At 61.6% G+C, this 12,486-nt stretch overlaps 1 protein-coding gene across 4 annotated transcripts in view; it reads left to right on the top strand.

The window, feature by feature from the left end:
- Positions 1–12,414, top strand: part of ASPSCR1 (ASPSCR1 tether for SLC2A4, UBX domain containing) — a 51,984-nt gene extending 39,570 nt beyond the window's left edge. For 3 of the 4 annotated variants that reach the window (XM_081270715.1, XM_081270716.1, XM_081270717.1), the window contains 9 exons: positions 5,338–5,477; positions 5,730–5,811; positions 6,241–6,307; positions 7,010–7,072; positions 7,455–7,507; positions 11,620–11,671; positions 11,922–11,991; positions 12,060–12,235; positions 12,323–12,414. In XM_081270715.1, the coding sequence (XP_081126841.1) occupies positions 5,338–5,477; positions 5,730–5,811; positions 6,241–6,307; positions 7,010–7,072; positions 7,455–7,507; positions 11,620–11,671; positions 11,922–11,991; positions 12,060–12,235; positions 12,323–12,336 (717 nt within the window). In that variant the 3' untranslated portion in view covers positions 12,337–12,414. Of the gene's footprint in view, positions 1–5,337; positions 5,478–5,729; positions 5,812–6,240; positions 6,308–7,009; positions 7,073–7,454; positions 7,508–10,080; positions 10,178–11,619; positions 11,672–11,921; positions 11,992–12,059; positions 12,236–12,322 lie in introns of those variants that run through there. The other variant, XR_014019286.1, reaches the window with a different exon arrangement.
- The last annotated feature ends 72 nt before the right edge of the window (positions 12,415–12,486 follow it).

A 12,486-nucleotide genomic window follows, 5' to 3' on the forward strand; every position in this document is an offset into this window, starting at 1 on the left:
GCAGTTGCCGGACTTGGCAGGCCCTGTGGGTGAGGGGGCCGCCCACGACCTTGCTGTGTCCGCACTCTGGGTGGGCAGTGTGCTCTGTGTGCGTGGAGGACACTTGGCTCTGAAATGCGCAGGTGCTGCTGCTTGGTCAGGGTTAGCACTGTGCTCTTCTTTGTTTTGTGGTGGCCAGCCTGCCCCTCCCCCTCCAGGCTTCCTCAGTGCCCGTGCCCTGCTCACTCAGCTTGGCTTCGCCCTGGGATTGGACCCGGGGCCTGTGCATGCAAGGCAGGCAACTACCAACTGAGCTGTGTCCCCAGCCTGGGAGTCTTCTTTTAAAGAAATGTTCCTTATTTCTTTGTGATGTAATAACTTGTGTTCACACTAGAGAAGTTAGGACAGGAAGAAGATCTCAAGGAAGCCGAGAACCTGTTGCTGAGCACGCGGGGGCGCTGGGTGGCGCTCTCTGGCCGCCTTAGAGGTGTCTGAGAGCCAGGTCTGCGGTGCTGGCGTGCCCGGGATGCGCCTTCCTGGTCGGGGTGCCCTCCTCTCCGCCTCCAGCAGGGTGCAGAGTCCTGCCCCTTGGCCTGTGCGTGCTGTGAGCCTCAGTGGTGGCCGTCCTCTTGCCAGGTGGGGCTGTTTGTCCACAGCTGTTTGCAGCTTACCAGACCTTCAGTGTGTCTGGGGCGTCTGTGGGATTGGAAAGGGTAGGAGAGGCCCTGGATGGTGGCATTGTCTCCCCCTTGCCTCTGGCTGTTTCTCTATGGGCCGGGGTGAACCAGGGTCAGGGGACATTGTGGTATTGGAGAGAACGCTCTGAGCTGACCACCCTGAGTGCAGCCTGCAGAGGTGTGCCCACTGTGCCAGGTGTCTGAGGCCAGGGTGACCTGGGTGGGGAATGGGGTTGGAGAGCCCACGTGTCTTTCTGCAGAAGGTGCGGGTGCCGGCTCTCCTCGGGACCTTGTCCCTGCTGCTGACACCTCCTGTTTTGGTGCTTTCCTTGGCCGTGTGTGGCTGTGCTGTGGGTGTTGTGCCCAGACCTGGTCAGGTGCCGTCTTCCCTGGGGGCTCATGGCCGACACCTTGCCGGCTGCTGTGGCTGCTCCAGGCCACGCGGGTGGCACCTTGCCCTGCTGTGTAGCCCCTGATCCCAGGTCCAGGCCCGGCCTCTCCCTCAGGCATGGCCACCTCCCACTGTGCTGTTCAGAGCCTTTGGTGGTGACCACGTGCCCCAGCACCTCCTTCCTGAGGTCGCCTGGCCCTGTGAGTAACAGGAGTGGTTTGGCCGGCATCCCGGCATTCCTCTCGGAGTGATTCATCTAAGCTCAGCCTCAAGGGAAAAGGCTTCGCATTCCCTCTCACCAGAACCCCGTCTGGACAGGGGGCTGAGGCGAGGGGCTGAGGGAGAGCACAAGGGCCCCAAGTCCTTGAGGAAAGTTGGGATTTGGGAGTGAAATGGCCTCAGGCCGGGTACAGGTGTTCCCCGTCATGTCCTGGAAGACCCCTGTCAGCAGAGCCCCAGGACTGGGTGCCCAGCAGACCCTGCACACCCAGTCCTGGCTCTGTGGGCCTCCTTCTCCGGGCTGTGCCTGCTGGGGTGGTCACTGCATCTGCATTGCCACTGGCCTGGGGTGGCTGGACATTGCCCACAGTGGTACCCCATCTTCCCCCGGAGACTCTGTGTCCCTCCTAAGTGTCTTCTCTGCCCTTCCTCTGGGCTGCCTGGGCATCCATTGTCACCAAGTTTGCAGACCGCTGGGGGCCCCTTGCCTTCTGCTCTGCTTGGCCCCTCCTGGTTTTTCTCCTGCCCACCTGGTTTCGTTTCCAGTTTCTTTCTCTGTGGCCCTCACTGGAGGCTGTGGCCTGGAAGTCTACCAGGGCTCTGAGTTGGCAGGAAACAAGGTTCCCTGGACCACTTGATCGAGGGGGTTCCCTCCTAAGTCTGGGGTTCATGGCCCATTGACCGCAGTGAGGCTGGCCATCCATGGAGCTCCCCCCTGCTGGCCAGCTGCTCCCTCTGACCTCAGTTCCTTGCCCATCACGTGGCTGTCATCATACGCCTCCATGCTTAGGCTTTTATGAGGATTTGGGGAACCTAGCACACTTAGGCCTCGGCGCTGGCCCTCACTGGCTCCACTCTGACAGGTCCGTTTGTCCTCCTGCCCCTCCTCTGGCTGTAGCACGTGGGCACCAGTGAGGAGACCAGGTCTCCTAGCACAGAGGGGTTGGACCGGAAGGTGGTGTCCTTGGAAGCTGACTGGGCTCTGGGTGCAGGCCAGTGCACGTTCTGGGTGGAGGTGCTGACGTCCGTGGGGCTGCGGGGAGGCCTCTGGAGCAGCGCGGGAGGCGTGACCTGTGAAAACCAGCAGTCAGAAGCGCCCGAGGAGGTCCTGGCCCCTCCCTCAGCCTTCCTCAGCACATCGAGGTTCTCGTGGATCTGTGATCTCCTGCAGGGCCCAGGTCTGGAATCCATTCAGGAGATGAGGACTTGATCGGCACTGTGTTAGTTAGGTTTTATTTCTTTTTAAAATACCCTACAAGAACCACTTAGAGGAGGAAGCTCATTCTGATTCGTGGTTTCAGAGGTTCAGTCCACAACTGGCCGAGCCCATTGCTCTAGGCCTGAGGCAAGGACCACACGGGGAAGAGCACGGAGGAAGAAGCTGCGGCACTCACGGCACTGGGAAGAGGGGAGCCAGGGGCGGGGCCCAGGGCAGAGGCACCTTTCAGGGCAACCCTGTGGCCCCTCTCCAGCCTCACCCACCTCCACAGTCCCTTCATTCCAACCAGGATGGCCTGACGAGGCTGCACTCTCCCAGTCCAGTCACTTCCCCTTGGATTGGTAGTGTTACTGCATGAACAACCTTCCCGGGCCCTCCCATCCAGACCAGTGAGCTCCTCCCTGGCCAGTTAGACGCCTCAGGAAGTGGGGAGGGTGGCAACTGCAGGGCACGGCACAGATTACCTGGAGACAGAGGGACGTCCAGGAGGGGCTGTGGGCACTGTGGTACTGCTGCTGGAGGCCCTGGGGTGCAGCTGGTGAGTGTGTGACTGCAAGAGCCCTGAGTTCCCAGCAGAGCTGCGCACTGCAGGGCGGTGCTGGAAGCATGGCATCCCGTGCACAGGCGTGAGAGAACAAACAGGGCAGGACGTGAACGTGGATGTGAACGTGGACACGAGCGCCTGTGTCTCCCAGCTCTTCTGTGGAGTTTTTATCACTTAAGATAAAAGCCTGGGGCCGCCTGGTCCCATTGCCCCTGAGGACCTCCCACACCTGCTTTTGGCTGGTTTTGACCACGAGGTTATGATTCTGAGGACCTAGGCCACTTCTTCCACAAGTTGGGCCCAGAGACGCGTGAGACACAAACCAGCCTGGTGCCATGCCCCCTCCAAGGGTGAAAAACTGTCCTCTGGTGAGCAGGTGGATCCTGGACACCATGAGAGCCACCTTGGCTGCAGAGAGGCATCTGAAGCAGGCGCTCTGGGATCTGCCCATCCGGCTGGGTCCCTGCAGCATGAAGCAGGTGGCTGTCGCCCCTGTGACCCTGACCAGCAGTGGGGATGGTAAAACTCGGGGTCATTGTACTTCCCAGGGTGTGGGTGTGTTTGTAACCCACTGTCCTTTTTGGATGCCCCAGGATGGCATGCCCTTCTTGGGACTGGCTTTGCTGGCCTCTGACTTCTGCTGTTTGTTGCTGAGTTCTGGGCACAGGGGCCTGTCTGGGTGGCCAGTCTTGGTGTGGCGCCATCACTGTGTCACCTGCCTGCTGCAGCCAGCATGGACTCAGATCCTCTGGGTCTGGGCTGGACCCTCCAGAGGAGGGGCTGGATCAGGCCACCAGAACCTGCCCCTCAGCTTGGGGCTTGGAGGCCACATCTGCATCAGGATCTCAGCCTGGACTGGCCAGACCTGGATGTGGAGGCTCCTGGCTCTGGGCCTATCCATGTCCTGCCTGCCCTCTCCTGGGGCCCCAGCGAGCTCACGGCCCTGATGGAATGCAGACACTGGCCACAGGGCACCTGGTGCCTGGCAGCTAGTAAAGAGTTCAGGCGTAAGACCGCCTGCGGCTGCTGCAACATGGCCGTGGCTCGGAAGGGGCAGCCCCTGCAGCCTTGGTCAGCCAGGTACGGGTCCCTGCCTGGGCCTCAGCCAGCTCCTTTGGCCATTCTTCCAAGGCTGTGACCCAAGCAGAGGGGCTTCCTGGCTTCAGCCCTTGGTTGAGGCATGACATAGCTATATGATTGGTGGGCCACAGGAACCTGGCGTCCATGTGCAGGATCTGGGTGTAGGCCCGAGACACCAGGAACGGGTGTGTGTCGGGCTGTCCCCCAGTGTGGATGTGTTGAGGGTGCTGGTGCCCAGATGTTGTGCTGGGCTGACCAGCCTGGGCCTGGAAGGACACCTTCAGGGCCATGGGACCAGGGCTTGGCCCAGCTGCTGGAGGGCTGCAGGAAGGGAGGAAGGAGGTGCCGTTCCCAGAGCCTGCCATCCCATCCCCAGGTGTTGGAGGAGTAGAAGGGGGTCCCAGGCCAACTTGGGGACCATAGGGGCCCTTGTGATACAGGGCAGGAGCAGAGGGTAGGTTCCTAGGGCCACCTCCCTCTCTGATACCTCTGTTGTTCTGTGTGGGAGAGTACAGGATCACTATGGGCCCTGCTGGCCCAGCTGGGCACCTCGGTCAAGCCTGGCTCTGTGGGGTGGCCTCTGCCCCCGGGAGGTGTCCTACCCTCCCAGAGCACCGCAAATGGAGCGGGTCTGCCTTGTAATTTTCATTGCTGTTGATGCCAATTAGGAGTGACGCTGTCCCTTCCTCTGTCCCCAGGGTGGGCAGAGGGAGGGTTGGTTTGTTCCCCAGGGGAGGGAGAGATGGAGTCAGCCTGGCCATGGGCTGTGGCTGAGAGGGCAGCGGGGACAGCTGCTGGGGTTTTTGCCAACACTCTAATTTGGTGACTATCACTGCGCCTCCCCTGTGTGGAGCCCCTGACGTGGCCAAGAATAGGGGTGTTGTTCCATAGAGGATTCCTAATCTTGGGGTTCCCCCACTGAAGCAGAAAGTGTGCAGGGGAGCTACCCGAGTTCCCCCACCCACTCCCCAGGACTCCCTGGCCTGAGCTAGACTGGCGGCCACAGGCCCTGCTGGGGAGCAAGATCAGGGTGTGATGGGTCAGGGGTGCTGCAGTGAGGGAGGGGGACGGGGCTCAGTCCTGAAGGAGATTGTCTGGGTTTGTCCCCTTGTCCTCTGTTTCGAGTCCTCCCTGGCCCTGTGCTGGCAGGTGGACTGGGAGGGGTGGGCAGAGACGGAGAGAGCGCGTGGCCAAGAGCCCCAGGTCAGCTGAGGCCCTTTGCCCACAGCCCGTGGACCGAGACCCTGTGGTCTGCCACCCTGACCTGGAGGACCTGCTGCAGGCCTTGCCGGCAGAGCTGCCAGATGAGTTCTTCGAGGTGACTGTGGATGACGTGAGGAGACGCCTGGCCCAGCTCAAGAGTGAGCGGTGGGTGACCCAGCCCCTCAGCATCTTGTCTTTTCTCCATGGTTTGCCCCAAGCGGGTTCTGCCTCTGGCTGCTGGTCCGGTCGGTCTTCCCCAGGGTGCACAGGGGCTGCCAGGATGGGGCATTGCCCAGGGCCCTGGCACCCGTGCCCTTAGCAAAACCTCTGTGGGGCGGGTGCCAGAAATCCACAGTGGCTCCTGAGGGGCTCTGTTCTGACTGGGGAGACCTGGGCTTTCTGCCCCTCTTGCCACAGGAAACGCCTGGAAGAAGCCCCCTTGGTGACCAAGGCCTTCAGGGAAGCTCAGATGAAGGAGAAACTGGAGCGCTACCCAAAGGTAAGGTGGGCCGGGAGCGGGGGCTGTCTGAGCAGGGCCTCCTGTGGCCCCCCTGCAGGGACGTCTCAGCACGTGGCCAGCAGGCCACCAGGGCTCATGCAGGCAGTCGTGAGACGGGCTGACCAGGGCTCGTGGAGGGTGGGAGGCCTGTGCAGCCATGGTCTGTTGCCTTACCAGCCAGGTGCCCACGTTTGATGCTGAAATCCTTTTCTGCAGTGCTAAGACCACAGGTTTCAAAGCAGACACCTGCTCTTAGCATGCTTGTGTGTGCACACAGGCTTGGCCATTTCTGTCCCCAGCCTGGGATTTGACTCTGCTAAACTGGGGGGCAGCTGACGCTGCTCGGGTTGGGGGCCGATGGGGGCATCTCCCTGTGCCAAGTCTGAACTCTGACAGTACCTGATGGCCGTTCCACTTGTCCTGGCCTAGGTGGTTCTGAGGGTCCTCTTCCCTGACCGCTACATCCTGCAGGGCTTTTTCCGCCCCAGCGAGACAGGTATGTGGCCCTGCTGTGGAGGGGTAGGTGGGGGCCCTCTGAGCCCTTCTCACTGGCCATTTCCCTGTGGGCTCCAGGGAACCTGGGCTCTCTGCAGACAGCCAGAGGGCTCTGAGCCTGGACACAGACCATGAGGGAAGGGGGACAGGGCTCAGTCCTGGCTGAAGGAGGCTCATGTACAGGTGTTTATTCAGAGCATATTCGACCAGGCATCCAGAGGAAGGGTGGGCTCAGGGCCCACCTTGCAGAAGGGGCCCAGGGGGGCTTCGGTGTCTGATCTTCCCAGGATAGCCAGGGCAGGGTGGCACACCAGCCTCTGAGGGAGCCTTCCCCCTGGACAGGGCTCAGACTGGGGTGATGGGTAACAAGAGGCACAGGGGATGCTCTGGGCCTGGCGAGGCACGTGGCTAGGGGTGAGTGGGCCTCCCCTGCAGCGGGGCCCAGTAGCAGCCTGCATGGTGGTCCAGCCAGGCTGAGCCTTGGGGTGCTGAAGAAGGAGCAGTGTTGAAAGTCCCATCCCTGTTTGGCCTCTGCCAAGAAGGTGGGAGCAGAATCCAACCTGTGAGGACCGTATGCCCAGGCTGACTTGATGGTGCCCTGGCTGGCAGAGCTTCCTTCCGGCAGTGGGGGTTTAAGGTAGGCCTTGAAAGCAGGCGTGTGGGCCTGTCCTGAGAAACCCTCTGCTCCCCTCCCTCTTTGCAGTAGGGGACTTGCGAGACTTCGTGCGGAGCCACCTGGGGAATCCCCAGTTGCCGTTTCACCTGTGTGAGTGCCTTCTCCTGCGCTCTGCCCACTCCTTACCCTCCCCGCTTCCTGGGTCCGGGTCCAGGCCCAGGCACACGCCCACCTCCACTCTCGTGCAATCTGCAGCTGGCCCCACCAGCTCTTGAGAGCCCCACCAGCACCTGTCAGTGTCATGGTTGGACCTGGTGGGGAGGCAGGAAGGAGCCAGAGGTGGGAGGGAGGCTCTGAGTGTCCTGAACCCCACCTTGTGGCTCAGTCCACAGGGAGAGGCCAGTGGTCCAGGGAGAGCTGCATGTGGGTGGGTCTGCCCCAGCCCCTTGGACCCCTTGCTGGACTTTTGCAGCCACAGAGGAGAGCAAGGAGCCCCTCAGGCTCGTCTCCTCACAGTGCCTTCTCTCCACAGTTGTCGCCCCCCCCAGAACAGTCCTGGATGACCACACGCTGACCCTCTTCCAGGTACTACCTGCTTTGCTGGGGGTGCTGGCGGGGTGGCCGCGCTGAGGGCAGGAGGCTGGGCAGGGCGAGGCCTGCGGCTGGGAAGGAGTGCCCTGGCAGGCTGCGGCGGTAATAAAGCCTTTTAGAGCCGGGAATTCAGAGGGAGCAGCGTGGCCTCTGAAGTTGTTTCTGACAGGGCTTTCCAACCTCCTCCGCTTCCTGCCTGGCCCCAGGGTGGGGATGGGCCTGCCTGCCTGACTGGCCAGCCATCCTGAGCTGGGGCCATCAGAAGGTCCTGGCCCTTGGACTGTTGGGTAACACTAGTCCCCTGCCCAGTACTTGGGTGAGGACGGGCCCTGGCAGGACTGGTTGGAGCCCTTGGCTGGAAGTGACTGCCTGAGAGGGACTGGGGACCTGGGCTGGGGGGCTCTTGCCAGCCTATATTCCTGCCTTCTCTTGGGCCCGGCCTTTCCCCTGGTCCCCAACTGGCCTACCACTCCCTACCACCCACCCCTGGAGGTCCTGGCGCTGGGAGGCCACTTAATCCCGTGCCCTGCCCTGCTGCCTTGTAGAGCCAGGAGGGATGAATGTCCTGTCCCTGCGTCCCCTGGGAGAGCAGCTGGAGCCTCCCCAGCCCTTCTGGCCTAATAGTTTCCTCTTCAAAGAATCTTCAGATATTTTAATTAACAACAGAGGCAGCCCAAAGGACTCTGCAGAGGTCTGGGTTGGGGGTGACAGGCTCTGCTGGCTGCCTAGAGCCACCACCATTGGGGCGAGGTGGGGTACAAAGTTGGCAGGCGGGCCGGAAGCTCACCAAGCCTCACCCGCAAGCGAGGGGCGTGGAGGTGCAATAGCCGGCCTGTGACGGTGTCATCCCCTCTCGGCCTGTAAAGCCCCAGGCGCCAGGCTTCTCCCTCTGCACCCCTCCCTGCCTTGCTGGCCAGCCTGCTGATAAACATTGAATTTGGAAGATGCTTTGGCATGGAGGGCCGGTGTCCAACTCCCCCGCCCCCGTCAGGAGGCTCCCCCACTGAGCCTCAGGCATCTCCAGTCCACCGTGCCTGATTCCTGGTGACACTGCCCCACCACCAGCAGCTGTCTCCTTCCATCAGTCTGCTGGGCCTTGAGCCTCAGGGCCTTGTGAGGGGTGGCGCCCATGCCCACCATCATCAGAGCTGGCAGGGCTGCGGGAAGGAAGCCTGCCTGCCTCCCTCCGGCGGGTGAGCAGGCGGCGGTGTGGAAGCCGCAGCTTTCATGTCTCTGGCAGGGCTGTGCTCTGACCGCCTGCCGCCTGGGGCCGTCTGGCCCAGCCTGCCTAAGAGAACGATGGTGTGGGGTGCCTGTGGGGGACACCACTGGCCTAGGACAGCAAGGGTTTTCTGGGAGGACTGGTGGGGTGGTCAGGAGTGAGGACAAGAACCGTTCTCCAAATGGGAACAGGCAAACCCTGTTCCAGTGCTGGAGCACCCTAGTGAGGGTGCTGCCCTGAGCCAGGGTCCTCACCTCGCCCTTCTCAGCCCCCACCTACCACCTTGCACAGGGCCCTTAAGGCCAGCACTGCTCTCCAGGGATCTTTCGACGTGAGCTTCAGGTCCCGTGTCTGCCTGGCCTGTGGTGCCACTGAAGCATGGAGGAGTTCCGCCTCTCCTGCCCTCTGTTTTCTGGGGGCTGTGTGTCAGCTGCTATCCATCTTTCTTGATGTCCCCAAGTCTTGGGGAGTGGTTGGTTTGAAGGTTGTAGTCAGGTCTGTCCCCACCCCTTCTCTGTGGGTCTACTGGGGGTGGGCAGGTGGGATTGGGCCAGGGCCTGGCAACCTGGCCAGTGCTCAGCCCCAAGAATGGGTTAGATTGGCCAACAGGGGCTATTGGTGGACAGATGGTGGGATCTCCTTTCTGCTGGCCCTTGTTCACTCAGGACTTGAGCCCTGAACTGGTGGGCAGGAAGGCCTGACTGGGGGCGGGGCTGGCCCAGGGGGACTAGAGGACTCCCCTAGAGGATTCCTTCCCCAAGGCCTCAAGCCTGTACCCCCAGGCTGGCCCTGCTGCATGCCCTGTCTCCAGGTTGAGAGCAGAGAAGGACGTGAGGGTGGAGGTGGCCCCAGATTCCAGCTTGCCAGAAGGAGAGAGCAGCTCCAAGGGTCTTTCTGGCGTACCCCGCAGCCTGAGTCAGATGAGACTCAGGCTCCCACCCAAGGCGTCAGCCCATAGGAAGCATGTGAGCCCCACAACCAGGGACTTTGTGGCCCCTGCCCTTGGAAGGCATAGCCTGCTGTCCCTTGGGTTTAGGGAGAAGGCCCTGGAGGCACTTGCGGCCTCTGAGCAGATCTCAGCCTGGGCACACCTGGTTGTGCTTAGAGATGGAGGCAGCCTTTCTCTGCTGCCTGGCTCTTTGGCCTGAACAGGAGGTGGCAGTGAAGATGGGGCAGCTCCTGGGTCCTGGAGGGCAGGTACCTTGGGGCTTCTTGGGGGCCCAGCTGGAGGCTTCCACAGGTGGGAGGTGCCCTAAGGCTCAAGGAGGCCCAGGCTTAGCCCCCCCTGAACACTAACCAGCCTTGATGCTGCCCAGCCTGCTGCCCTACCTCCTCGTCCCTTCAGCGCAGCAGTGCTAGCTGCTCTGCCAGGGATCCCTGCAGGTCCCTTCCCTCGCCTGGTGCTCCTGGTCCTGACTGCCCCTCTGCACAGGCAGTTCCAGGTGAGGGGCCCCACCTGAGGGAGTTGTGGTCCCTCCTGGAAGCTTCCAAGGGAGCCCACTTAGCTGGGGTGGATGTGGAGCACATGGCCAGTGCTGATGGGGCAAACTTCCCAGATGTGTCTGTGGGGCGGTGGCCTGCATGTGAACCCTGGCCAGGTCCCATAGGGACACGTGTTTTGGGTGTGGAGGTGGGCCAGCCACATGGGAGGCTCACGTGAAGGCAAGAACCACCATGCTCCACCAAGGAAGGCTTCTGTTTCCAGTGCCTCTGCAGGGGCTTTGAGTAGGCCCCCACCCCAGGCCTCCTCTTAGGCTTTGATGCCTGCCCCACAGTTGGGTTTCAAAGCATTCACCGCCCTTGTTTGTGTCCTTTGCTGCCGGCTGCAGGCTGAGGTTTCACTGTTCCTAGGCCTGGCCTTTGAAGCCTACTCGTATTAATCTTTTAATGTTCCCCAACCCCACCCACCTGGCAAGCCCTGGGCACTCCCAGCAGCTTGGAGCCTCGAGGAGGGAACACCCTCAACTAGCAGCTGTAGCTCCTTCCAGGAATATAGCTTGAGCCCCAGGCCTGTTGGCTGGGCCCAGCCCCCACCTTGCTCTGGTGGTGCAGAGGCCCTGACTGGTGGCTCTCAGGCCTCTGCAGCTCTGATGCTCTCAGAGCCACATGCCCAAGGCGTCAGAGACATGTGGCCCTGTACACTTCGATTCCCCCACTGGTGCCCAAGCAAGTGAGGCCAGTCCCCAAAGCAGGAACCTGCACCCCTGCCCGCTTTGGGGAGGAATTGGTGCTAGACTCCTCTGGGCTTCAGAGCATTTGTCACCCTTATTTGAGTGGACATGAGGAACTCAGGGACTCTGGCAGCCTGTGCCCTCTTGGCTTAGCCAGAGGGATGCCCTGCCTTGGCTGGGTCACTCAGCCTGTGACCCCAGAGCTGCTTGGCTCTGGAAACCAGCAGCCCACCTTCAAGCCCAGGCCTGCCCTCCCAGGACACTATTATCTCCCACTGGGTCTGAGTGCATCCCGTCAGCCCAAAGGAAGACCCCTTGCCCAAAGTCCCCCAGTTTGGGGTCAATACCAGGTATGGGGGGTATGGACAGTCAGCAGAGTCATAGGCATCCCCTGTCTTCACGGTCTCTGTTCCTAGATAGCAGCAGGTTGCCCTGACATCCTTGGTTCCCAGACCACCTGTCCAGCACTGTCCCTTCCAACTTGGTTGGCCTTGAAGTTGGCCCCCAGAGTGCTGACTCCTCACCCTGCTGTGGGCAGAAGGGTGGGAGGGAGGAGACGGGAAATGCAGGAGTCACAGAAATAAGTGCACTTCCAGGTGGGGCTTGGGGCGGTCCTTTGGGTCCCTATACAAACTGGGCAGGCTGCTGTAGGGAGGAGATGTGGCCATCTCAGCAGACCGCTGCACAGCCCCTGAGCCCCCTCCCCTTTGCAGGCAAACCTCTTCCCTGCTGCCCTTGTACACTTCGGAGCTGAGGAACCAACAGGTGAGTGGGAGACCACCATGCTGCTGACCCTGGCCAACTGCCCTGTACCATGAATCCCAGCTTATTTGATGCCCAAAGCAGGAAGTCCTGGAGGGTATTCAGTCTGGGGACTTCATGTGGGTCTTAGAGGGAAGGTCTGTACCCAGATGCCTACTTCCCTGCCCAGGCAAACACCCTCCCAGAGCTGAGTGTGGGTGGAAGGTGGGGGAGTCCCCCCCCAAGGGGCTGAGGATAGGCTGTGCCTCTGCAGGCCTCTACCTGGAGCCAGGGCTGCTGGAACACACCATCTCCCCTTCTGCAGCGGATGTTCTGGTGGCTAGGTAAGTGCCTTGGGTGCAGGGGTCTCCTGGGCAGTGCCAGCCGTCCTGACTTTTGTGTCTCATCCCAGGTGCATGTCCAGGGCCACCAGGTCTCCCCTGCCACTGCCAACCTCTGGTGCTATGCCTCTGGAGTCTGAGCCAGCAGCTGAGGAGGGGGCACTGGGACCCCCTGGGTCTCTCCCAGGGGCAGTGCAACCCATGAGGAGGAACCCGGGCAAGGTGCCCAAGTGGCTGAGGCTGCCAGGTGCTGGTGGTGGGCAGGCAGGGCTGGCTGACCAGGGTGGGCAAGGGTCCCAGGACCCACAGTCATCCCCGTGTATTTGTGCTGCAGCCAGCAAGAGGTGAGAGCTGCCATCCAAGAGCCGCAGGACCGGACTCCACCCCACCCCACCCCAAGCAGGAATAAAGACATGCTTCTCTCAAGGCTCTCCATCATCCTTCCTGAAGCAAAGGCCCCCAGGCCTCTGTCCCGCTCACTCCTCCACCACGACCAGG

Source organism: Spermophilus citellus (assembly GCF_964194105.1).
Source record: "Spermophilus citellus genome assembly, chromosome: 17".
In the NCBI taxonomy this organism is placed as follows: Eukaryota; Metazoa; Chordata; class Mammalia; order Rodentia; family Sciuridae; genus Spermophilus; species Spermophilus citellus.